At 33.0% G+C, this 26,410-nt stretch overlaps 1 protein-coding gene across 4 annotated transcripts in view; it reads right to left on the minus strand.

Moving 5' to 3' along the window:
• The window catches only part of LOC143230172 (rho GTPase-activating protein 26-like), an 86,765-nt gene that overhangs the window by 33,200 nt on the left and 27,155 nt on the right, over positions 1–26,410 (minus strand). For 3 of the 4 annotated variants that reach the window (XM_076463256.1, XM_076463259.1, XM_076463257.1), the window contains exons 6-11: positions 9,080–9,190; positions 7,647–7,689; positions 4,758–4,819; positions 3,849–3,911; positions 1,997–2,066; positions 803–900 (exon numbers count right to left, since the gene is read on the minus strand). In XM_076463256.1, coding sequence (XP_076319371.1) covers positions 803–900; positions 1,997–2,066; positions 3,849–3,911; positions 4,758–4,819; positions 7,647–7,689; positions 9,080–9,190 — 447 coding nt within the window. The remainder of the gene's footprint in view (positions 1–802; positions 901–1,996; positions 2,067–3,848; positions 3,912–4,757; positions 4,820–7,646; positions 7,690–9,079; positions 9,191–26,410) is intronic. The other variant, XM_076463258.1, reaches the window with a different exon arrangement.

Consider the following 26,410-nt stretch of genomic DNA (forward strand, 5'->3'; position numbering starts at 1 on the left):
TCAGGTTTCTAATCTCTACATTAGATGATGTTCAAACAAGAACAGATTTCTGAATATATTGACAGTTTTAGTAAAACTAAGTATCAAACCTCCTTTGATTTACTTTTTTCAGGTTAATTTAAGGAGATAATACATGTCCATGTGTATTTTTTATATGTTTACTACATTTTTTAAACAAGAACAAGTGCCCACAGTGTTGCTTATAGTGATGTAACCCAACACTAAAAGGTAATCCTTCCTACAATATGAACATCATATTTAATTAGTTATGGTGATTACACAGTAAACTTTTATTTCTGACCTTAATAAGAAACTTGTTTTGATCAGAAGTAAATTAGTAATCATTTCTCATAATCTGTAACAGATGCTACAGATAATGTTAAATACAGATATTCACAGTACACCATCACCAGGAATACCTCAGTAAATTAGTAATCATTTCTCATAATCTGTAACAGATGCTACAGATAATGTTAAATACAGATATTCACAGTACACCACCATTACCTCAGTAAATTAGTAATCATTTCTCATAATCTGTAACAGATGCTACAGATAATGTTAAATACAGATATTCACAGTACACCACCATTACCTCAGTAAATTAGTAATCATTTCTCATAATCTGTAACAGATGCTACAGATAATGTTAAATACAGATATTCACAGTACACCACCACCATTATCTCAGACTGGCCATATCTTGGGTCTTACATATATTTTCAAATTTTACAAGAAAAATTTTCCAGCAATTTTGTTTTCTAAATGAACAATACACAACAATACATATAAGTAAACTTACTATTTTCCCTGTTGTTTGTGAGTAAGGAATCATTGTAAATTTTCTGTTTCCTTTTTGATACTGACAAAACTGTTTATTCCATGTGGTCCCCAGTGCCTCTGTTGACAGTGTTAAATCATAATAACAAACACATATTGTTGTATATACCTTTGATTTAAAAACCTCACACTTCATAGAAGTAACATACCTTACGGTAAGAACATCACACTTAATAGAAGTAACGTACCTTACGGGTAACAACCTCACACTTTATAGAAGTAACGTACCTTACGAGTAAGAGCCTCACACTTTATAGAAGTAAAGTACCTTACGGGTAAGAACCTCACACTTTATAGAAGTACCGTACCTTACGGGTAACAACCTCACACTTTATAGAAGTAATGTACCTTACGGGTAAGAACCTCACACTTTATAGAAGTACCGTACCTTACGGGTAACAACCTCACACTTTACAGAAGTAATGTACCTCACGGGTAAGAACCTCACACTTTAAAGAAGTAACGCACCTTACGGGTAAGAACCTCACACTTTATAGAAGTAACATACCTTACAGGTAAGAACCTCACACTTTGTGGAAGTAACATACCTTACAGGTAAGAACCTCATTCTTATAATTAACAACTTATAATTACAAGTGTAAAATTTACACATATTTAATACAAGAAAACTTTTCTATACTTGAAGTTTATTAACTTAAATTGAAAAATTGCTAAGTTATTATAGAGTTTTATAACTGTGTAAATTTAAAACATTTTTTATAGATTACTTACCTTACCTATATAATTTAGTTACACTCATTTCTTTATACAAGGAAAGTGATTTTAACTACTACATGATACAAAATAGAAGGAATTCATTACTGTTTTAAAACATGAATTATGTTTCCTAATACATTCATTATTTAAGTTACTTCATATCAATATCTCCCACAAAATATGCATGTACATGCAGAGGCAGATTAAGGAGCAGATGAATGTGAAGCTAACCTTTTTTCACTAAGCATATAATTGTGGCTAAAGGCTAAGGTTCAAAAGATCTAAACCTCGTGACAGGTTTGTTTTTTTTAGCTCTAGCATAGGGCTACAGTCCCTGCCTTAATCTGCACCTGTGTAGTTGTACCACACTATGACAAACTAAATGTTTTTAGCATATCATACCATCATATAGTATCACAATATTTCTCATTGGACTTACTCTTTTCCATGAGGAATAAATAACCCTGTCTAGTATACATTTTGTTGAGGGAACCAGGATCTTGGTATTTCTAGAAACAGAAAATTCATGCACTAGCACTTACAGATAAACCAAAGTAACACACATAATGTATGTTCTAATGACATTCCAATGTTTAAGCACAAAAACCAAAGTAACACACATACTTTAGGTTCTAATGACATTCCAATGTTTAAGCACAAAAACCAAAGTAACACACATACTTTAGGTTCTAATGACATTCAATGTTTAAGCACAAAACCAAACACACATACTTTAGGTTCTAATGACATTCCAATGTTTACACACAAAAACCAAAGTAACACACATTATTTATGTTCTAATGACATTCCAATGTTTAAGCACAAAAACCAAACACACATACTTTAGGTTCTAATGACATTCCAATGTTTACACACAAAAACCAAAGTAACACACATACTTTAGGTTCTAATGACATTCCGATGTTTACACAAAAAAACCAAAGTAACACACATACTTTAGGTTCTAATGACATTCCAATGTTTACACAAACATTTTTTGGTGTTTTTGTAGAAAAGATCAGACACAAATTCCTGGTATACATATAAAACCTATATACAAAACCTGGAGACTGTCAGGTAAAAATCACAGCCTACATATAAAACCTGGAGAATATTAGGTAATAAATCACAGCCTACATAGAAAACCTGGAAAAGGTCATACATTAAGCAACAACTAAACTATATACAAAAAGATCAGGCAAGCATCAACTTCAATTCTACATAGAAATCACTGAATACATTAGACACTACATTCCAACCTACATATAAAAAATGGTTTCAAAGTTAGCATGTTTTGGCTATTCAACTAACTTCCTTAATTCACAACTTCAGTATGTTGGATATTTTGCAAAATGTTTTTACAACTACCAGTTACACATGTGTATAATTTATACACATGTATTCAAGTGGCACACTACAAACAAAAGATTGAATTATTTGTAAATGTTTCATACCATGCACAGTCAGGTTTAGTGAGCATGACTTATTGATCTCTAAGTAACATTCACTTCAAACTAATATAAAATCAATTCTGTAAAGACAAAACCAAGAATCTTGATTCTTCAAGTTTTAACATTATAAATAAATGTACACCACATACAAAAATTAATTAATATATCAATCAGGGTCCTTGAAAAAAGTTCTCATGTGGCCACTCCATACATGTTACTCGGACATGAAAACTGTTCTCTCATGGCCACTCCATATGTGTCACTTGAACATGAAAATGATTCTCATAAGGCTACTCAAAATGTCTCAGTTGGACATGAAAACAGTTCACATGTGGTCACTCCATGCGTGTCACTTGGACATGAAAATGTTTCTCGTGTGGTCACTCCATATGTGCCACTTGGACATGAAAATAGTTCTCGTGTGGCCACTCCATATGTGTCACTTGAACATGAAAACAGTTCTCATTTAGTTACTCCATATGTGTCACTTGAACATGAAAACAGTTCTCATTTAGTTACTCCATATGTGTCACTTGGACATGAAAATGGTTCTTATTTAGTCACTCCATATGTGTCACTTGAACATGAAAATGGTTCTTATTTAGTCACTCCATATGTGTCACTTCGACATGAAAATGGTTCTTATTTAGTCACTCCATATGTGTCACTTGGACACGATAACAGTTTTTTGTGGCCATTTCATAAAAGAAAATAATATTGACATGTATCAGTCTTGGCCCATGAAAACAGTTCTCATGTGACATTTGAGTTAAGATCATTCACTGTAAGTGAAGGAAACTTTATTTATTAAACAGTACACCCTACACATAATAATCCTACCTCCAGCATTCGAAGCTTTAACTGAGACGTTTCACAGGTGGTGGCATCATAATTGTCTCTTGTCTGAAACATAAATTCAAATATTAAAACAGACAACCTTCCGTCAACATCCTCTTACAAATTTCTAGCTGTATTAATAAATACTGAGTCTTGTGAGCCATTCTTTATTACACACACCATCTATTATTTAACTAATTCACAGTAAAGTTATCTATCAATATATTTAAAAACATAATAAAACAAACTCTTTCCTATAATTATTTCATTCAAAAGTAGTCAAAAGCTATATGCACTGGCCATCCTTAATATTGAAGCAAGACTTTCGGAAAGACACACATTAAATACCACATGTCACTGTTCCTTGGGTTTCTCTTTCATCAATGAATATTGGGACTGACCATCACATTAAAACAGTCCCATGACTGAAAAGGTGAGAGTGCTTTGTGACAGTAATCAAACCTACCACCCTCTAATTCCTAGTTGAGCACCATAAACATCGGGCCCTGCCACACCTTAACATTCTCAATAAGATGGAGTATTTTTAACTGTATCACAACTAATCTGAACCTATTTCGATCAGCAAATATATACATACATGCAACCATGGACACACACACACGTATATAAAGGCTTCCCCCAGGGGATCAACAACAATTCTTAAGCCTACAATGCTAAACAATAGGTTTCAATACCTAGGATAAGCAGAGCCTATTGATTGACTTTGTGCTTATAAACAACCAAACAAAACTAATTTACGAAACACGTCATATTAAATATATTCTATAAACACTCCATTGAAAAGATAAGATATAAACCACTAATTGGAAGGATAAAACACAGGTGAGTATCTTAATGATATGGCAAATCACTAATAAAGACTTAACTTCTGTTTTTATTTCTAATACTTACTCTCTGTAATCGTATCTGCAAATCTGTCATGAAAGACTTGAAATCTTTGGCTACTTCATGTCCTAAAAAAATAAATATAAATTTAAAGCAAAGTACAGTGATCTTACCAATAAGCTGTACTTAAACCTTGTTTTAAAGTGTGTGAATTCTGTTTTCAAGCACCAATAAATAAAGACCATCAAAAAAATAACATATTTCCATTACAGGAGGACCCACATTACACGACAACTTCTAGAGTTACACAAATCATTAAAAGATGAGAACATGGGAACTGAAAATTAAAACCAAAGCACTAGAATAATATAACCTCAACGTTGACGACAAAACATTAACAATATAACAATAATAAAACCTCTACTTTCACGACACAACATTAACAAATCAACAATAAAGCCTTAATGAAAAGACATTAACATAACAATAATAAAATCAATACCTTCATAACAGAACATTAACAATATAACAATAATAAAACCAATACTTTCATAACAGAACATTAACAACTGAACAGTAATAAAACCAATACCTTCATGACAAGACATTAACAACATAACAATAATAAAACCAACACTTTCAGGACACAACATTAAGAACTTACCAATAATAAAACCAATACCTTTGTGACAGAAAATAACAGCATAACAATAAAACTAATACCTTCATAACAGAACATTAAGAACTCACCAATAATAAAACCAATACCTTTGTGACAGAAAATAACAGCATAACAATAAAACCAATACCTTCATAACAGAACATTAAGAACTCACCAATAATAAAACCAATACCTTTGTGACAGAAAATAACAGCATAACAATAAAACCAATACCTTCATAACAGAACATTAAGAACTTACCAATAATAAAACCAATACCTTCGTGACAGAACATAACAGCATAACAATAAAACCAATACCATCATGACAAGCTATTAACAACATAACAATAATAAAACCAACACTTTCAGGACACAACATTAAAAACTTACCAATAATAAAACCAATACCTTTGTGACAGAAATAACAGCATAACAATAAAACCAATACCTTCATAACAGAACATTAAGAACTCACCAATAATAAAACCAATACCTTTGTGACAGAAAATAACAGCATAACAATAAAACCAATACCTTCATAACAGAACATTAAGAACTTACCAATAATAAAACCAATACCTTCGTGACAAGCTATTAACAATATAACAATAGTAAAACCAGTACCTTCATAAGAGAACATCAAACATTGAACAGTAATAAAACCAATACCTTCATGACAGAGCATTAATAACATAAATATAAAACCAATACCTTCATGACTAGACAATAACATAATAATAAAACCAATACCTTTGTGACAAGACATTAACAACATAACAATAATAAAACCAATACCTTCATGACAGAACATTAACAACATAATAATAAAACCAATACTTTCAGACACAACATTAAGAAAATAATAATAAAACCAATACCTTCATGACAGAGCATTAATAACATAACAATAAAACCAATACCTTCATGACCAGACATTAACAGCATAATAATAAAACCAATACCTTTATCACTAGACATTAACAACATAATAATAAAACCAACACCTTCATGACAAGATATTAAAAGCATAACAATAATAAAACCAATACCATCACCACAAAATATTAACAATATAACAATAGTAAAACCAGTACCTTCATAACAGAACATTAAAAACTGAACAGTAATAAAACCAATACCTTCGTGACAGAGCATTAATAACGTAACAATAAAACCAATACCTTCATGACAAAACATTTACTTACCAATAATAAAACCAATACCTTCATGACAAAACATTAACAGCACAACAATAAAACCAATACCATCATGAAAGATATTAACAGTATAACAATAGTAAAACAAGTACCTTCATAACAGAACATTAATAACATAACATTAAAACCAATACCTTCATGACCAGACATTAACAACATCATAATAAAACCAATACCTTCATGACAAGACATTAACAACATAACAATAGTAAAACCAATACCTTCATGACAAAACATTAACAGCACAACAATAAAACCAATACCATCATGAAAAGATATTAACAGTATAACAATAGTAAAACAAGTACCTTCATAACAGAACATTAATAACATAACATTAAAACCAATACCTTCATGACCAGACATTAACAACATCATAATAAAACCAATACCTTCATGACAAGACATTAACAACATAACAATAGTAAAACCAATACCTTCATGACAGAACAATAATAACATAACAATAAAACCAATACCTTCATGACAGAACAATAATAACATAACAATAAAACCAATACCTTCATGACAGAACATTAACAGCATAATAATAAAACCAATACCATCATGACAGAACATTAACAGCATAATAATAAAACCTATACTTTGCTAACAGAACATTAACAACAATAAAACCTGTACTTCAATGACAGAACATTAAGAACTAAGCAATAATATAACCTGTACTTTGAAGACAGAACATTAACAACTCAACAACAATAAAACCTGTACTTCGATCACAGAACAATAATAAATACTGTACTTTGAAGACAGAACAGTAACCAATGAACAATAACATAACCTGTACTTTAACAACAAAATTAACAACTTAGCCACCAAAAAATCTGTATTTTGATGATAAAACATTAACAGCTTAACAACAATAAAACAAATGCCTTCATGACAGGACATTAACAACTTAACAACAATAAAATCTATATCACATATCAACAATAAAATCTATATCACATATCAACAATACTGAGACCCTGATTTATATAATACAATGTTCAGAAAACAGTTTAACTATACAGTAACCTTGAGTATTAAAAAACAAAAGTAACTGAATCCTTACCTTGATGATAGAATGTCAACCAGCCATACATGAAACTAAGAATCTGTTCAAACAAAATAAGACACTTTTAAGAAGTCATTGTTTCAAAATATTAATCACAAACAATAACTTTTAATTAATCATAATTCTACATTCCAATTTTAAAAATATGTAACAGTACTTAACATCCAAAGTTAAGTACATACCTAACAGTACCTTGGGTCAAATTAAACAATACATAACAGTACTTTACATCAAGTTAAACAAACCTAACAGTACCTTAGATCAAGTTAAACAAAACATAACAATACTTTACCTCAAGTTAAACAATAGATAACAGTACTTTGCATAAAGTTAAACAAACCTAACACTATTTTACATCAAGTTAAACAAACCTAACAGTACTTTAGATTAAATTAAACAATACATAACAGTACTTTACATCAAGTTAAACAATACATAACAGTATATTTTCATCCATAGTTAATCAATACATAAGAGTTCCTTACACCTAATATTAAATTAATTATAATATTAATTTCATTTCTCAAGATTATGTAACGAAAATGATTTTTGTTTTAGTTTATTTCACGTCGTTTAACTTCCACATTTTTGTGAAATTTAACAACCAGTTTATTACAAGTCATTTTACTTAAACACATGAACACTATGTTGAAATAAGTATTTTATCACTACTTTTGTACTTAAACACATGAACACTATGTTGAAATAAGTATTTTATCACTACTTTTGTACTTAAACACATGAACACTATGTTGAAATAAGTATTTTATCACTACTTTTGTACTTAAACACATGAACACTATGTTGAAATAAGTATTTTATCACTACTTTTGTACTTAAACACATGAACACTATGTTGAAATAAGTATTTTATCACTACTTTTGTACTTAAACACATGAACACTATGTTGAAATAAGTATTTTATCACTACTTTTGTGCTTAAACACATGAACACTATGTTGAAATAAGTATTTTATCACTACTTTTGTACTTAAACACATGAACACTATGTTGAAATAAGTATTTTATCACTACTTTTGTGCTTAAACACATGAACACTATGTTGAAATAAGTATTTTATCACTACTTTTGTACTTAAACACATGAACACTATGTTGAAATAAGTATTTTATCACTACTTTTGTACTTAAACACATGAACACTATGTTGAAATAAGTATTTTATCACTACTTTTGAAAATTATTGTTATGTTATTAAAATGCAAAATATTACAATTATCTTAAAGTGTTAATATCATTCCAAAAAATACATTTGTGTTACTTATTTCTAGAAAACTGAAACAAAGAATAAGTGCCAGGAGTATCTACTTTGTTAGAGTTGTAACCCTACTAACCATTATGTACATTGTATAATACATCCATTCCAACTCACACTGCTCCACTTATGGATATAAAACATACACACTCACTATTTCTACAAATTCAAACTTCTTTCTTTCCTGTACTTCTTGTAACTGGAACACATACTCTAAAGATGCTCTACAGAAGTCTCGTTGTGCCATCTGAAGGGACGCATCGGCCTAAAGAGAAAATCCTTCACTACAAGCATCATGCAAACTGTTCTTCAGTTTCACATTATCATTCATATGTTCTTAACAATGTAACAAACTGTTTACTTTTAACGAAACAAAACGTAGGCTTCATTCCATTAAACAACTTCATCCTGTACTGTGAAAAAACTTTGATGAAACTTAAGATAAATTAGTTCATGTCTTTTAAATGAAATTTCCTCTTCACATGCTGGACAATGTTATTCTACAATAGTTCCCAGAAAGGAAAAACTGGATATTAGAAAATATTAAGTGTTAGAACTGGAATTATCTGAACTGGTCATGTTCATACACAATATTAAAATGTGTTCGTGTGGAATGGTGAAACATATATTTACATAATATATGTTCACATGGCAATACTAATTATTTCCACCTTATCAGCTCCAACTAATAAGACAATGTCAGAACATATATTTCTAGCATTCAGAGACATACAGACTCAACAAGTATAAATGACACACACACATACAACAGGTAGAAATGACACACAAAAACACTAGTAAGGCTGGTATAACACAAACACATTATGAACAGCACCAATGTAATACGCTGATGAAGCAACACCAATGATACAATCTATGGTCATTTGAGAAATCATAACAATTATAAATCTACAACAATCAATAAGTAAAAAAACAATTGCTGTGGTCTGGTGTTCAGCTTAAGATAAAGAAAACTGAAACCTTGTTTCATGATAGCCACTGAGGAAGTGGTCAGTTATTTTGGTCTGGTATCCAGTTCTAAAACCATAAAGTGGATAAATGCAGGAACTAATGGAATATTACATTAAATTCAATAACAACAATTCTATGAACATTGTAGTATGTACCCACAAAAACTTCTGTTTTAAGGGAAGCTTCAGTTTCATGGTTAGATATAAAACAACTAACTCTGAAAGCCTGTCCTTCTTCTGTGACCTTACTTTCTGTTGGTCAGTGTGAACACTAGATATCAAGTGTTTATCCATCAGGTTTCAGCAACAGTCTTACACTTCCCACTGTTCCTCTTACACTTATATCGATTGTACCATTGTTGCTAACTGTTTAAAATCCATGTTCTTCAGTTTCTATTCAAATTATGATTCGTTAAATATTTAAACATGTGAGTAAAATATTTTATCATAGTCCATAACATGGCTCACATCAATCCTTATATATATATATAGTGTGTTTATTAAATAACGAAAACTGGTCTGTTTATTGAATAATGGCAACTAGTCTGTTTAAAAGCTAACAGAAATTAGTCTGTTTATTAAATAATGGGAAACTGTCTGTTTAATAATCAACAGAAACTTCTCCATTTAGTAACTAATGTCTGTTTATTAAATAACTGGAACTTTTTATCAACTAAAGAGAACATGACTAAAAACCAACAGGGAAGTGCTTGTTTAACTAACAGAAAAATTGTTGTTAGTTGAAACAATCTTATCTGCTTGTTGACAAACCTTAGATGAATGTAATCTATGTGGACACAAGAATTACTAAAACCATGCTTCATGTGGACACAATAATTACTAAAGACCATGCTTTGTGTGGACACAAGAATTACTAAAACCATGCTTCATGTGGACACAATAATTACTAAAGACCATGCTTTGTGTGGACACAAGAATTACTAAAGACCATGTGTCACGTTTAATCGTGTTATTGTATTACTGATATATTAAAATTAGTCAGTAGCAACAATATTCTCACGAGTTGATTTATTAAGCCGCTAGGGAGCGATCTAGTATTCATCACCGCTTGGGGTAGCTACCCGAATAAAAAAAAATCAGTCACGTGGTAAGAGATGAAACGTTTGAGTGTCTACCAACGATCAACCGATAAGAGTAAACACAGATAAGCGATTTCAACTAGTATCACCCCACATCACTTTTCTGTGTAAACTCACAACAAGAGCAGTAGTTTTTAGTAATACACAACACTTAAGTAAACATTTCAATAACAGCAAACAAATACGCTAAAACTAAGAACTGGAAAACTGCGATGGTTAATATATTATTGTTTCTTTGTTTGTTTTTTGAATTTCGCACAAAGCTACTCGAGAGATATCTGTGCTAGCCGTCCCTGATTTAGCAGTGTAAGACTAGAGGGAAGGCAGCTAGTCATCACCACCCACCGCCAACTCTTGGGCTACTCTTTTACCATCGAATAGTGGGATTGACCGTTACATTATAATGCCCCCACGGCTGAAAGGGCAAGCATGTTTGGCGCGACAGTGATGCGAACCCGGATGGTTAATATTACGTACTACCATGTGTAAGAACAATTTATATTATGTCGATGGTAAATCAAAACCATGATAGTTAATATTGGGTACTACCAGATGTTAGAACATTTTATATTATGTCGATGGTAAATCAAAACCATGATAGTTAGTATTGGGTACTACCAGATGTTAGAACATTTTATATTATGTCGATGGTAAATCAAAACCATGATAGTTAATATTGGGTACTACCAGATGTTAGAACATTTTATATTATGTCGGTGGTAAATCAAAACCATGATAGTTAATATTGGATACTAAAAGATGTTAGAACATTTTATATTATGTCGAGGGTAAATCAAAACCATGATAGTTAATATTGGGTACTACCAGATGTTAGAACATTTTATATTATGTCGGTGGTAAATCAAAACCATGATAGTTAATATTGGGTACTACCAGATGTTAGAACATTTTATATTATGTCGGTGGTAAATCAAAACCATGATAGTTAATATTGGGTACTACCAGATGTTAGAACATTTTATATTATGTCGATGGTAAATCAAAACCATGATAGTTAATATTGGGTACTACCAGATGTTAGAACATTTTATATTATGTCGATGGTAAATCAAAACCATGATAGTTAATATTGGGTACTAAAAGATGTTAGAACATTTTATATTATGTCGATGGTAAATCAAAACCATGATAGTTAATATTGGGTACTACCAGATGTAAGAACATTTTATATTATGTCGATGGTAAATCAAAACCATGATAGTTAATATTGGGTACTACCAGATGTTAGAACATTTTATATAATGTCAGTGGTAAATCAAAACCATGATAGCTAATATTGGGTACTACCAGATGTTAGAACATTTTATATTATGTCGGTGGTAAATCAAAACCATGATAGTTAATATTGGGTACTACCAGATGTTAGAACATTTTATATTATGTCGATGGTAAATCAAAACCATGATAGTTAATATTTGGTACTAAAAGATGTTAGAACATTTTATATTATGTCGATGGTAAATCAAAACCATGATAGTTAATATTGGGTACTACCAGATGTAAGAACATTTTATATTATGTCGATGGTAAATCAAAACCATGATAGTTAATATTGGGTACTACCAGATGTTAGAACATTTTATATAATGTCAGTGGTAAATCAAAACCATGATAGCTAATATTGGGTACTACCAGATGTTAGAACATTTTATATTATGTCGGTGGTAAATCAAAACCATGATAGTTAATATTGGGTACTACCAGATGTTAGAACATTTTATATTATGTCGATGGTAAATCAAAACCATGATAGTTAATATTGGGTACTAAAAGATGTTAGAACATTTTATATTATGTCGATGGTAACTCAAAACCATGATAGTTAATATTGGGTACTACCAGATGTTAGAACATTTTATATTATGTCGGTGGTAAATCAAAACCACGATAGCTAATATTGGGTACTACCAGATGTTAGAACATTTTATATTATGTCGATGGTAACTCAAAACCATGATAGTTAATATTGGGTACTACCAGATGTTAGAACATTTTATATTATGTCGGTGGTAAATCAAAACCATGATAGCTAATATTGGGTACTACCAGATGTTAGAACATTTTATATTATGTCGATGGTAACTCAAAACCATGATAGTTAATATTGGGTACTACCAGATGTAAGAACATTTTATATTATGTCGATGGTAAATCAAAACCATGATAGTTAATATTGGGTACTACCAGATGTTAGAACATTTTATATTATGTCGATGGTAAATCAAAACCATGATAGTTAATATTGGGTACTACCAGATGTAAGAACATTTTATATTATGTCGATGGTAAATCAAAACCATGATAGTTAATATTGGGTACTACCAGATGTAAGAACATTTTATATTATGTCGATGGTAAATCAAAACCATGATAGTTAATATTGGGTACTACCAGATGTTAGAACATTTTATATAATGTCAGTGGTAAATCAAAACCATGATAGCTAATATTGGGTACTAAAAGATGTTAGAACATTTTATATTATGTCGATGGTAAATCAAAACCATGATAGTTAATATTGGGTACTACCAGATGTTAGAACATTTTATATTATGTCGATGGTAAATCAAAACCATGATAGTTAATATTGGGTACTACCAGATGTTAGAACATTTTATATTATGTCGGTGGTAAATCAAAACCATGATAGTTAATATTGGATACTAAAAGATGTTAGAACATTTTATATTATGTCGAGGGTAAATCAAAACCATGATAGTTAATATTGGGTACTACCAGATGTTAGAACATTTTATATTATGTCGGTGGTAAATCAAAACCATGATAGTTAATATTGGGTACTACCAGATGTTAGAACATTTTATATTATGTCGGTGGTAAATCAAAACCATGATAGTTAATATTGGGTACTACCAGATGTTAGAACATTTTATATTATGTCGATGGTAAATCAAAACCATGATAGTTAATATTGGGTACTACCAGATGTTAGAACATTTTATATTATGTCGATGGTAAATCAAAACCATGATAGTTAATATTGGGTACTAAAGATGTTAGAACATTTTATATTATGTCGATGGTAAATCAAAACCATGATAGTTAATATTGGGTACTACCAGATGTAAGAACATTTTATATTATGTCGATGGTAAATCAAAACCATGATAGTTAATATTGGGTACTACCAGATGTTAGAACATTTTATATAATGTCAGTGGTAAATCAAAACCATGATAGCTAATATTGGGTACTACCAGATGTTAGAACATTTTATATTATGTCGGTGGTAAATCAAAACCATGATAGTTAATATTGGGTACTACCAGATGTTAGAACATTTTATATTATGTCGATGGTAAATCAAAACCATGATAGTTAATATTGGGTACTAAAAGATGTTAGAACATTTTATATTATGTCGATGGTAAATCAAAACCATGATAGTTAATATTGGGTACTACCAGATGTAAGAACATTTTATATTATGTCGATGGTAAATCAAAACCATGATAGTTAATATTGGGTACTACCAGATGTTAGAACATTTTATATAATGTCAGTGGTAAATCAAAACCATGATAGCTAATATTGGGTACTACCAGATGTTAGAACATTTTATATTATGTCGGTGGTAAATCAAAACCATGATAGTTAATATTGGGTACTACCAGATGTTAGAACATTTTATATTATGTCGATGGTAAATCAAAACCATGATAGTTAATATTGGGTACTAAAAGATGTTAGAACATTTTATATTATGTCGATGGTAAATCAAAACCATGATAGTTAATATTGGGTACTACCAGATGTAAGAACATTTTATATTATGTCGATGGTAAATCAAAACCATGATAGTTAATATTGGGTACTACCAGATGTTAGAACATTTTATATAATGTCAGTGGTAAATCAAAACCATGATAGCTAATATTGGGTACTACCAGATGTTAGAACATTTTATATTATGTCGATGGTAACTCAAAACCATGATAGTTAATATTGGGTACTACCAGATGTTAGAACATTTTATATTATGTCGGTGGTAAATCAAAACCACGATAGCTAATATTGGGTACTACCAGATGTTAGAACATTTTATATTATGTCGATGGTAACTCAAAACCATGATAGTTAATATTGGGTACTACCAGATGTTAGAACATTTTATATTATGTCGGTGGTAAATCAAAACCATGATAGCTAATATTGGGTACTACCAGATGTTAGAACATTTTATATTATGTCGATGGTAACTCAAAACCATGATAGTTAATATTGGGTACTACCAGATGTAAGAACATTTTATATTATGTCGATGGTAAATCAAAACCATGATAGTTAATATTGGGTACTACCAGATGTTAGAACATTTTATATTATGTCGATGGTAAATCAAAACCATGATAGTTAATATTGGGTACTACCAGATGTAAGAACATTTTATATTATGTCGATGGTAAATCAAAACCATGATAGTTAATATTGGGTACTACCAGATGTAAGAACATTTTATATTATGTCGATGGTAAATCAAAACCATGATAGTTAATATTGGGTACTACCAGATGTTAGAACATTTTATATAATGTCAGTGGTAAATCAAAACCATGATAGCTAATATTGGGTACTAAAAGATGTTAGAACATTTTATATTATGTCGATGGTAAATCAAAACCATGATAGTTAATATTGGGTACTACCAGATGTTAGAACATTTTATATTATGTCGATGGTAAATCAAAACCATGATAGTTAATATTGGGTACTACCAGATGTTAGAACATTTTATATTATGTCGGTGGTAAATCAAAACCATGATAGCTAATATTGGGTACTACCAGATGTTAGAACATTTTATATTATGTCGATGGTAAATCAAAACCATGATAGTTAATATTGGGTACTACCAGATGTTAGAACATTTTATATTATGTCGATGGTAAATCAAAACCATGATAGTTAATATTGGGTACTACCAGATGTTAGAACATTTTATATTATGTCGATGGTAAATCAAAACCATGATAGTTAATATTGGGTACTACCAAATGTTAGAACATTTTATATTATGTCGGTGGTAAATCAAAACCATGATAGCTAATATTGGGTACTAAAAGATGTTAGAACATTTTATATTATGTCGGTGGTAAATCAAAACCATGATAGTTAATATTGGGTACTACCAGATGTTAGAACATTTTATATTATGTCGATGGTAAATCAAAACCATGATAGTTAATATTGGGTACTACCAGATGTTAGAACATTTTATATTATGTCGATGGTAAATCAAAACCATGATAGTTAATATTGGGTACTACCAGATGTTAGAACATTTTATATTATGTCGATGGTAAATCAAAACCATGATAGTTAATATTGGGTACTACCAGATGTTAGAACATTTTATATTATGTCGGTGGTAAATCAAAACCATGATAGCTAATATTGGGTACTACCAGATGTTAGAACATTTTATATTATGTCGATGGTAAATCAAAACCATGATAGCTAATATTTGGTACTACCAGATGTTAGAACATTTTATATTATGTCGATGGTAAATCAAAACCATGATAGCTGATATTGGGTACTAAAAGATGTTAGAACATTTTATATTATGTCTGTGGTAAATCAAAACCATGATAGCTAATATTGGGTAATAAAAGATGTTAGAACATTTTATATTATGTCGGTGGTAAATCAAAACCATGATAGCTAATATTGGGTACTACCAAATGTTAGAACATTTTATATTATGTCGATGGTAAATCAAAACCATGATAGTTAATATTGGGTACTACCAAATGTTAGAACATTTTATATTATGTCGGTGGTAAATCAAAACCATGATAGTTAATATTGGGTACTACCAGATGTTAGAACAGTTTATATTATGTCGGTGGTAAATCAAAACCATGATAGTTAATATTGGGTACTATTAGATGTTAGAACATTTTATATTATGTCGGTGGTAAATCAAAACCATGATAGCTAATATTGGGTACTACCAGATGTAAGAACATTTTATATTATGTCGATGGTAAATCAAAACCATGATAGTTAATATTGGGTACTACCAGATGTTAGAACATTTTATATTATGTCGGTGGTAAATCAAAACCATGATAGTTAATATTGGGTACTACCAGATGTTAGAACATTTTATATTATGTCGATGGTAAATCAAAACCATGATAGTTAATATTGGGTACTACCAGATGTTAGAACATTTTATATTATGTCGATGGTAACTCAAAACCATGATAGTTAATATTGGGTACTACCAGATGTTAGAACATTTTATATTATGTCGATGGTAAATCAAAACCATGATAGTTAATATTGGGTACTACCAGATGTTAGAACATTTTATATTATGTCGATGGTAAATCAAAACCATGATAGTTAATATTGGGTACTACCAAATGTTAGAACATTTTATATTATGTCGGTGGTAAATCGAAACCATGATAGCTGATATTGGGTACTAAAAGATGTTAGAACATTTTATATTATGTCGGTGGTAAATCAAAACCATGATAGTTAATATTGGGTACTACCAGATGTTAGAACATTTTATATTATGTCGATGGTAAATCAAAACCATGATAGTTAATATTGGGTACTACCAGATGTTAGAACATTTTATATTATGTCGATGGTAAATCAAAACCATGATAGTTAATATTGGGTACTACCAGATGTTAGAACATTTTATATTATGTCGATGGTAAATCAAAACCATGATAGTTAATATTGGGTACTACCAGATGTTAGAACATTTTATATTATGTCGGTGGTAAATCAAAACCATGATAGCTAATATTGGGTACTACCAGATGTTAGAACATTTTATATTATGTCGATGGTAAATCAAAACCATGATAGCTAATATTTGGTACTACCAGATGTTAGAACATTTTATATTATGTCGATGGTAAATCGAAACCATGATAGCTGATATTGGGTACTAAAAGATGTTAGAACATTTTATATTATGTCTGTGGTAAATCAAAACCATGATAGCTAATATTGGGTAATAAAAGATGTTAGAACATTTTATATTATGTCGGTGGTAAATCAAAACCATGATAGCTAATATTGGGTACTACCAAATGTTAGAACATTTTATATTATGTCGATGGTAAATCAAAACCATGATAGTTAATATTGGGTACTACCAAATGTTAGAACATTTTATATTATGTCGGTGGTAAATCAAAACCATGATAGTTAATATTGGGTACTACCAGATGTTAGAACATTTTATATTATGTCGGTGGTAAATCAAAACCATGATAGTTAATATTGGGTACTACCAGATGTTAGAACATTTTATATTATGTCGGTGGTAAATCAAAACCATGATAGCTAATATTGGGTACTACCAGATGTAAGAACATTTTATATTATGTCGATGGTAAATCAAAACCATGATAGTTAATATTGGGTACTACCAGATGTTAGAACATTTTATATTATGTCGGTGGTAAATCAAAACCATGATAGTTAATATTGGGTACTACCAGATGTTAGAACATTTTATATTATGTCGATGGTAAATCAAAACCATGATAGTTAATATTGGGTACTACCAGATGTTAGAACATTTTATATTATGTCGATGGTAAATCAAAACCATGATAGTTAATATTGGGTACTACCAGATGTTAGAACATTTTATATTATGTCGATGGTAAATCAAAACCATGATAGTTAATATTGGGTACTACCAGATGTTAGAACATTTTATATTATGTCGATGGTAAATCAAAACCATGATAGTTAATATTGGGTACTACCAGATGTTAGAACATTTTATATTATGTCGATGGTAAATCAAAACAATGATAGTTAATGTTGGGTACTACCAGATGTTAGAACATTTTATATTATGTCGATGGTAAATCAAAACAATGATAGTTAATGTTGGGTACTACCAGATGTTAGAACATTTTATGGTAAATCAAAACTACGACACCTCTTTCTTAACTTCACACACATCAAGTAAATCGCCAACAAACGTAGGACGCGTGTACATCCGAAATGATTTTTTTTACTCATCAGAATCTGTATCAGCCCACCCTCAAATTGAAATTATTTTAAACAGGTTCAGAGTAAATTAGTTTACGATACCTTGGGTGTGGTCAAATACAACGAATGAAAAGATTTGATCTCCTGAGTTCAAAATTATAATCAGATCTCAAATAGGTCAAGAGATGATTATGCTATAAGCTAAGAGTTTGTACTTGAAAAATCTCAAAGCCGTTCTGTCATCCGTTATACCGCGGCTAAAAACTCAAGCGGTCGGAACGCTGTTAATTTGTCCGACATTTTGGCTCGAGATAATACCATCCACGCACTTCTAGTAAGCACGTGGGTTCACGTTTCAGTTCAATACGATATCCTCTTCAATTCTCAACAATACTGTTTATGTAATCTTATATTAAACGTTCAAGGGGCAAGTTCTTAACCCGTACACAAAACCATCAGAAGCCCGAGTAGAACAGTGGCCACCAGGTGGTGCAGCAGATAAGAAGACCGAGTAGAACAGTGGCCACCAGGTGGTGCAGCGGATAAGATTAAGTAGAAATGTGACTAATGGGTAGTGCAGTAGATAAAACTAAGTAGATCAATGGCCATCAGGTGGTGTAGTAGATAAAACTAAGTACAACAGTGGCCACCGGATGATGCAGTAGATAAGACTAAGTAGAACATTGTCCATCAGGTAGTACTGAAGATGAAACTAAGTACAACACTGACTACCAGGTGGCGCAGTAGATAAAACTAAGTAGAACAGTGTCCACCGGCTGGCGCAGTAGAAAAAACTAAGTAGAATAATGGCTACCAGGTGGTGCAGCAAATATGACCAAGAAGAACATTTTGCACAAGGTAGTACAGTACATAAAACTAAGTAGAACATTGGCTACCGGGTGGTTTCTTTATTTTGAATTTCGCCCAAAGCTACACGATGGCTACCTGCGCTAGCCGTCCCTAAGCAGTGTAAGACTAAAGGGAAGTCAGCTAGTCATCACCATCCACCGCCAACTCTTGGATTACTCTTTTACCAACGAATAGTGGGATTGACCGAAACTTTATAACGCCCTCACAGCTGAAAGGGCGAGCGTGTTTAATTTAACGGGGATTCGAACCCACGACTCTCGGATTACGAGTCGAGTGCCTTAACCACCTGGCCATGGCGGACCCGCCACCAGGTGGTACAGTAGATACAACTAAGTAGAACCGTGTCCACCAGGTGGTTCAGTAGATAAAACTAAGTAGAACAGTGACAACCAGGTGGTACAGTAGAAAAGACCAAGTAGAACATTGTCCACCATGTGGTGCAGTAGACAATAATAAGTAAAACAGTGGCCATGAGGTGGTGCAGCAGATAAGACAAAGTAAAACAGTGGCCATGAGGTGGTGCAGCAGATAAGACAAAGTAAAACAACAAACATATACATTGTTCTAGAAGTCCGAGTAACAGCAGACGTGTAATATTATAGACGTTCGTGTAACAACAGACATACGCGTTCTAAAAGTTTGTGTAACAGCAGACGTGTAAAGTTATAGAAGTTCGTGTAACAACAGACATACGTGTTCTAAAAGTTTGTGTAACAACAGACGTGTAGTGTGTTCTAAAGTCCGTGCAACAACAGACGTGTAGTGTGTTCTAAAGTCCAGGTAACAACAGACGTGTAGTGTGTTCTAAAGTCCAGGTAACAACAGACGTGTAGTGTGTTCTAAAGTACAGGTAACAACAGACGTGTAGTGTGTTCTAAAGTCCAGGTAACAACAGACGTGTAGTGTGTAAAGTCCAGGTAACAATAGGCGTGTAGTGTGTTCTAAAGTACAGGTAACAACAGATATGTAGTGTGTTCCAAAGTCCAGGTAACAACAGACGTGTAGTGTGTTCTAAACTCCAGGTAACAATAGGCGTGTAGTGTGTTCTAAAGTCCAGGTAACAACAGATATGTAGTGTGTTCTAAAGTCCAGGTAACAACAGACGTGTAGTGTGTTCTAAAGTCCAGGTAACAACAGACGTGTAGTGTGTTCTAAAGTCCAGGTAACAACAGACGTGTAGTGTGTAAAGTCCAGGTAACAATAGACGTGTAGTGTGTTCTAAAGTCCAGGTAACAACAGACGTGTAGTGTGTTCTAAAGTCCAGGTAACAACAGACGTGTAGTGTGTAAAGTCCAGGTAACAATAGGCGTGTAGTGTGTTCTAAAGTACAGGTAACAACAGATATGTAGTGTGTTCCAAAGTCCAGGTAACAACAGACGTGTAGTGTGTTCTAAACTCCAGGTAACAATAGGCGTGTAGTGTGTTCTAAAGTCCAGGTAGCAACAGACATCTAGTGTGTTCTAAAGTCCAGGTAACAACAGATATGTAGTGTGTTCTAAAGTCCAGGTAACAACAGACGTGTAGTGTGTTCTAAAGTACAGGTAACAACAGACGTGTAGTGTGTTCCAAAGTCCAGATAACAAGAGGCGTGTAGTGTGTTCTAAAGTTTACGTAACAACAGACATGTAGTGTGTTCTAAAGTCTGTGTAACAAGACGTGTGTTCTAAAGTCCACGTAACAACAGACGTGTAGTGTGTTCTAAAGTCCACGTAACAACAGACATGTAGTGTGTTCTAAAGTCCAGGTAACAATAGGCGTGTAGGGTGTTCTAAAGTACAGGTAACAACAGACGTGTAGTGTGTTCTAAAGTCCAGGTAACAACAGACGTGTAGTGTGTTCTAAAGTCCAGGTAACAATAGGCATGTAGGGTGTTCTAAAGTACAGGTAACAACAGACGTGTAGTGTGTTCTAAAGTCCAGGTAACAACAGACGTGTAGTGTGTTCTAAAGTCCAGGTAACAACAGACGTGTAGTGTGTTCTAAAGTCCAGGTAAAAACAGAAGTGTAGTGTGTTCTAAAGTCCAGGTAACAATAGGCGTGTAGGTTGTTCTAAAGTACAGGTAACAACAGACGTGTAGTGTGTTCTAAAGTACAGGTAACAACAGACGTGTAGTGTGTTCTAAAGTCCAGGTAACAACAGACGTGTAGTGTGTAAAGTCCAGGTAACAATAGGCGTGTAGTGTGTTCTAAAGTACAGGTAACAACAGATATGTAGTGTGTTCCAAAGTCCAGGTAACAACAGACGTGTAGTGTGTTCTAAACTCCAGGTAACAATAGGCGTGTAGTGTGTTCTAAAGTCCAGGTAGCAACAGACATCTAGTGTGTTCTAAAGTCCAGGTAACAACAGATATGTAGTGTGTTCTAAAGTCCAGGTAACAACAGACGTGTAGTGTGTTCTAAAGTCCAGGTAACAACAGACGTGTAGTGTGTAAAGTCCAGGTAACAATAGACGTGTAGTGTGTTCTAAAGTCCAGGTAACAACAGACGTGTAGTGTGTTCTAAAGTCCAGGTAACAACAGACGTGTAGTGTGTTCTAAAGTCCAGGTAACAACAGACGTGTAGTGTGTAAAGTCCAGGTAACAATAGGCGTGTAGTGTGTTCTAAAGTACAGGTAACAACAGATATGTTGTGTGTTCCAAAGTCCAGGTAACAACAGACGTGTAGTGTGTTCTAAACTCCAGGTAACAATAGGCGTGTAGTGTGTTCTAAAGTCCAGGTAGCAACAGACATCTAGTGTGTTCTAAAGTCCAGGTAACAACAGATATGTAGTGTGTTCTAAAGTCCAGGTAACAACAGACGTGTAGTGTGTTCTAAAGTACAGGTAACAACAGACGTGTAGTGTGTTCCAAAGTCCAGATAACAAGAGGCGTGTAGTGTGTTCTAAAGTTTACGTAACAACAGACATGTAGTGTGTTCTAAAGTCTGTGTAACAAGACGTGTGTTCTAAAGTCCACGTAACAACAGACGTGTAGTGTGTTCTAAAGTCCACGTAACAACAGACATGTAGTGTGTTCTAAAGTCCAGGTAACAATAGGCGTGTAGGGTGTTCTAAAGTACAGGTAACAACAGACGTGTAGTGTGTTCTAAAGTCCAGGTAACAACAGACGTGTAGTGTGTTCTAAAGTCCAGGTAACAATAGGCATGTAGGGTGTTCTAAAGTACAGGTAACAACAGACGTGTAGTGTGTTCTAAAGTCCAGGTAACAACAGACGTGTAGTGTGTTCTAAAGTCCAGGTAAAAACAGAAGTGTAGTGTGTTCTAAAGTCCAGGTAACAATAGGCGTGTAGGTTGTTCTAAAGTACAGGTAACAACAGACGTGTAGTGTGTTCTAAAGTCCAGGTAACAACAGACGTGTAGTGTGTTCTGAAGTCCAGGTAACAACAGACGTGTAGTGTGTTCTAAAGTCCAGGTAACAACACACATGTAGTGTGTTCTAAAGTCCGTGTAACAAGACGTGTGTTCTAAAGTCCACGTAACAACAGACGTGTAGTGTGTTCTAAAGTCCAGGTAAAAACAGAAGTGTAGTGTGTTCTAAAGTCCAGGTAACAACAGATGTGTAGTGTGTTCTAAAGTACAGGTAACAACACACATGTAGTGTGTTCTAAAGTCCAGGTAACAACAGACGTGTAGTGTGTTCTGAAGTCCAGGTAACAACAGACGTGTAGTGTGTTCTAAAGTCCAGGTAACAACACACATGTAGTGTGTTCTAAAGTCCGTGTAACAAGACGTGTGTTCTAAAGTCCACGTAACAACAGACGTGTAGTGTGTTCTAAAGTCCAGGTAAAAACAGAAGTGTAGTGTGTTCTGAAGTCCAGGTAACAACAGACGTGTAGTGTGTTCTAAAGTCCAGGTAACAACAAACATGTAGTGTGTTCTAAAGTCCAGGTAACAACAAACATGTAGTGTGTTCTAAAGTCCAGGTAACAACAGACGTGTAGTGTGTTCTAAAGTCCAGGTAACAACAGACGTGTAGTGTGTTCTAAAGTCCAGGTAACAACACACATGTAGTGTGTTCTAAAGTCCGTGTAACAAGACGTGTGTTCTAAAGTCCACGTAACAACAGACGTGTAGTGTGTTCTAAAGTCCAGGTAAAAACAGATATGTAGTGTGTTCTAAAGTCCAGGTAACAACACACATGTAGTGTGTTCTAAAGTACAGGTAACAACACACATGTAGTGTGTTCTAAAGTACAGGTAACAACAGATATGTAGTGTGTTCTAAAGTCCAGGTAACAACAGACATGTAGTGTTCTGAAGTCCGTGTAACAAGACGTGTGTTCTAAAGTCCACGTAACAACAGACGTGTAGTGTGTTCTAAAGTCCAGGTAACAACAGACGTGTAGTGTGTTCTGAAGTCCAGGTAACAACAGACATGTAGTGTGTTCTAAAGTCCGTGTAACAAGACGTGTGTTCTAAAGTCCAGGTAACAACAGACATGCAGTGTGTCCTAAAGTCCAGGTAACAACAGACGTGTAGTGTGTTCTGAAGTCCAGGTAACAACAGACATGTAGTGTGTTCTAAAGTCCGTGTAACAAGACGTGTGTTCTAAAGTCCACATAACAACACACGTGTAGTGTGTTCTAAAGTCCACGTAACAACAGACATGCGTATTTTAAAGTACAGGTAACAACAGACATGTTACTTATTCCATGTTACATTTTCAATCTGTTAAGTTTACGTCAACATGGTTAGAAAATTCTGAAACGTATATGTAGTTAAAATAAGTCGTGTTAGTCCAAAACTATAAGGAACATTTTAAGGTTAAGCCTAATTATGTGAAAAAGTACATATACAAATAACGATGTATTTAAAAACATGAAAACAAATGTTTACACAAGCGTGGACGTACAAAAACATCTAATACACTACGGTGCAAACAGTTTCCTCGAAATAGCTGAACAACATAATTAGTATGATAAATAGGTAAAATAATGCATAAAAACTAAAAGTTTCGAAAGAACAAAGAACTTTTTGTAAGTCAAAACGAGGACAAGGCCACGAGGAAGTGTACCACGAACTACACGTGTTGCCACGTTACAGTGTAAAGTAATATACGCTGTCAAACACAAAAGGGCAGTTCTATGTACGGGCGGTAGCTTCACTCGTAGTATCTTGTAACACGTTATTGGTAGAAGTTAAACTGAATCATACTGGTATTTTTGATCGATCTCTTATGCCATATAAATTCGAAGCTAATGCCTTACTTTTTGCTGTATCTCTTCGTCTTTTTGGTAATAAATGTTCAACTGAATTTTAAGTACACACGGCCTGTTTTGGATATTCGCGCAAAACTAACCCTAATTTTGAACTTACAAACTAGAGGTGCATATAACCGCCGTTTTTGTTTAGAAAAGGGACATGAGCCATAAACCATGGGATTGTGGATATGGACATGCCACCATGAACACTAATACATCCATCTCGGGAAGTGTAGGCTTAACATGGCCTGTTGTTAATTGTGTACACTCAGAAACTAGATAAGGGGGGCGTATACGGATGTTGTCAATAAGAGAAAATTCAAACTGTTTCTTACAAAACGAAACGTTTTCTGATGTGGTAGGGTAATAATATTAAATATAATAGAGATTATTATAAAATATTGTAACCTCTTTATACCAATTGTAAAGATTCACTTGTTCCAATGTAACAAAGTTCATATATGGTTCTTCAAAACAATTTAAACGGTAGGTACTAGTGTGTATGTGTTTTCTTATAGCAAAGCCACATCGGGATATCTGCCGAGCCCACCGAGGGGAATCAAACCCCTAATTTTAGTGTTGTAAATCAGTAGACTTATACTAGCGGGGGGTCGGTAGGTACTAACGATTAAATCTTATAAAATGGGAGAATGTATAACATAAACACCGTGGTATAATACAGACACCATGGTTACACTATGACTCCAATACAAAACAACAGAACTTGTTATGGTAACAATACGACTTCACTGTAATACAACAGAACGTCATGGATACAGTAGTATGTTAGTTACAAAACACCTCCAATGAAATACAACAGAACCTTATGGTAACAACACGACTTCACTAAAATACAACAGAACCTCACGATTACAAAACGGCTCCAATGAAATACAACAGAACCTTGTGGTAACAACACGACTTCACTAGAATACAACAGAACCATACGATTATAAAACAGCTTCACCAGAATACAACAGAAAGTCATGTTTACATAAATGTGAACTAAAACAGTAAAAACAACAAGCCACATACATCAATCAACCTAGGCTAGCCATAAAATCAGGAAAATGAATTAAGATATCAAACGACTGCCTCTTCTGAAATACAGTATTAATATTCTGATTTAGATGTTCACTGATAGAGGGCGAGAGTTAACGCAATATTTTGAAACTTATTTAATGTTGAATCTTGAAATTTCGGGCAGTATACAGAAAGAAGAGTACATAAAATATCAGTACAGTACCGAGAGTCTAAATGTATTTTGAACCGTTGTCTTTGAAGTTATGTCTACAAGCAAAAACCAGCCTTTGCCAAATATTA

Source organism: Tachypleus tridentatus, chromosome 10 (genome assembly GCF_004210375.1).
Source record: "Tachypleus tridentatus isolate NWPU-2018 chromosome 10, ASM421037v1, whole genome shotgun sequence".
In the NCBI taxonomy this organism is placed as follows: domain Eukaryota; kingdom Metazoa; phylum Arthropoda; class Merostomata; order Xiphosura; family Limulidae; genus Tachypleus; species Tachypleus tridentatus.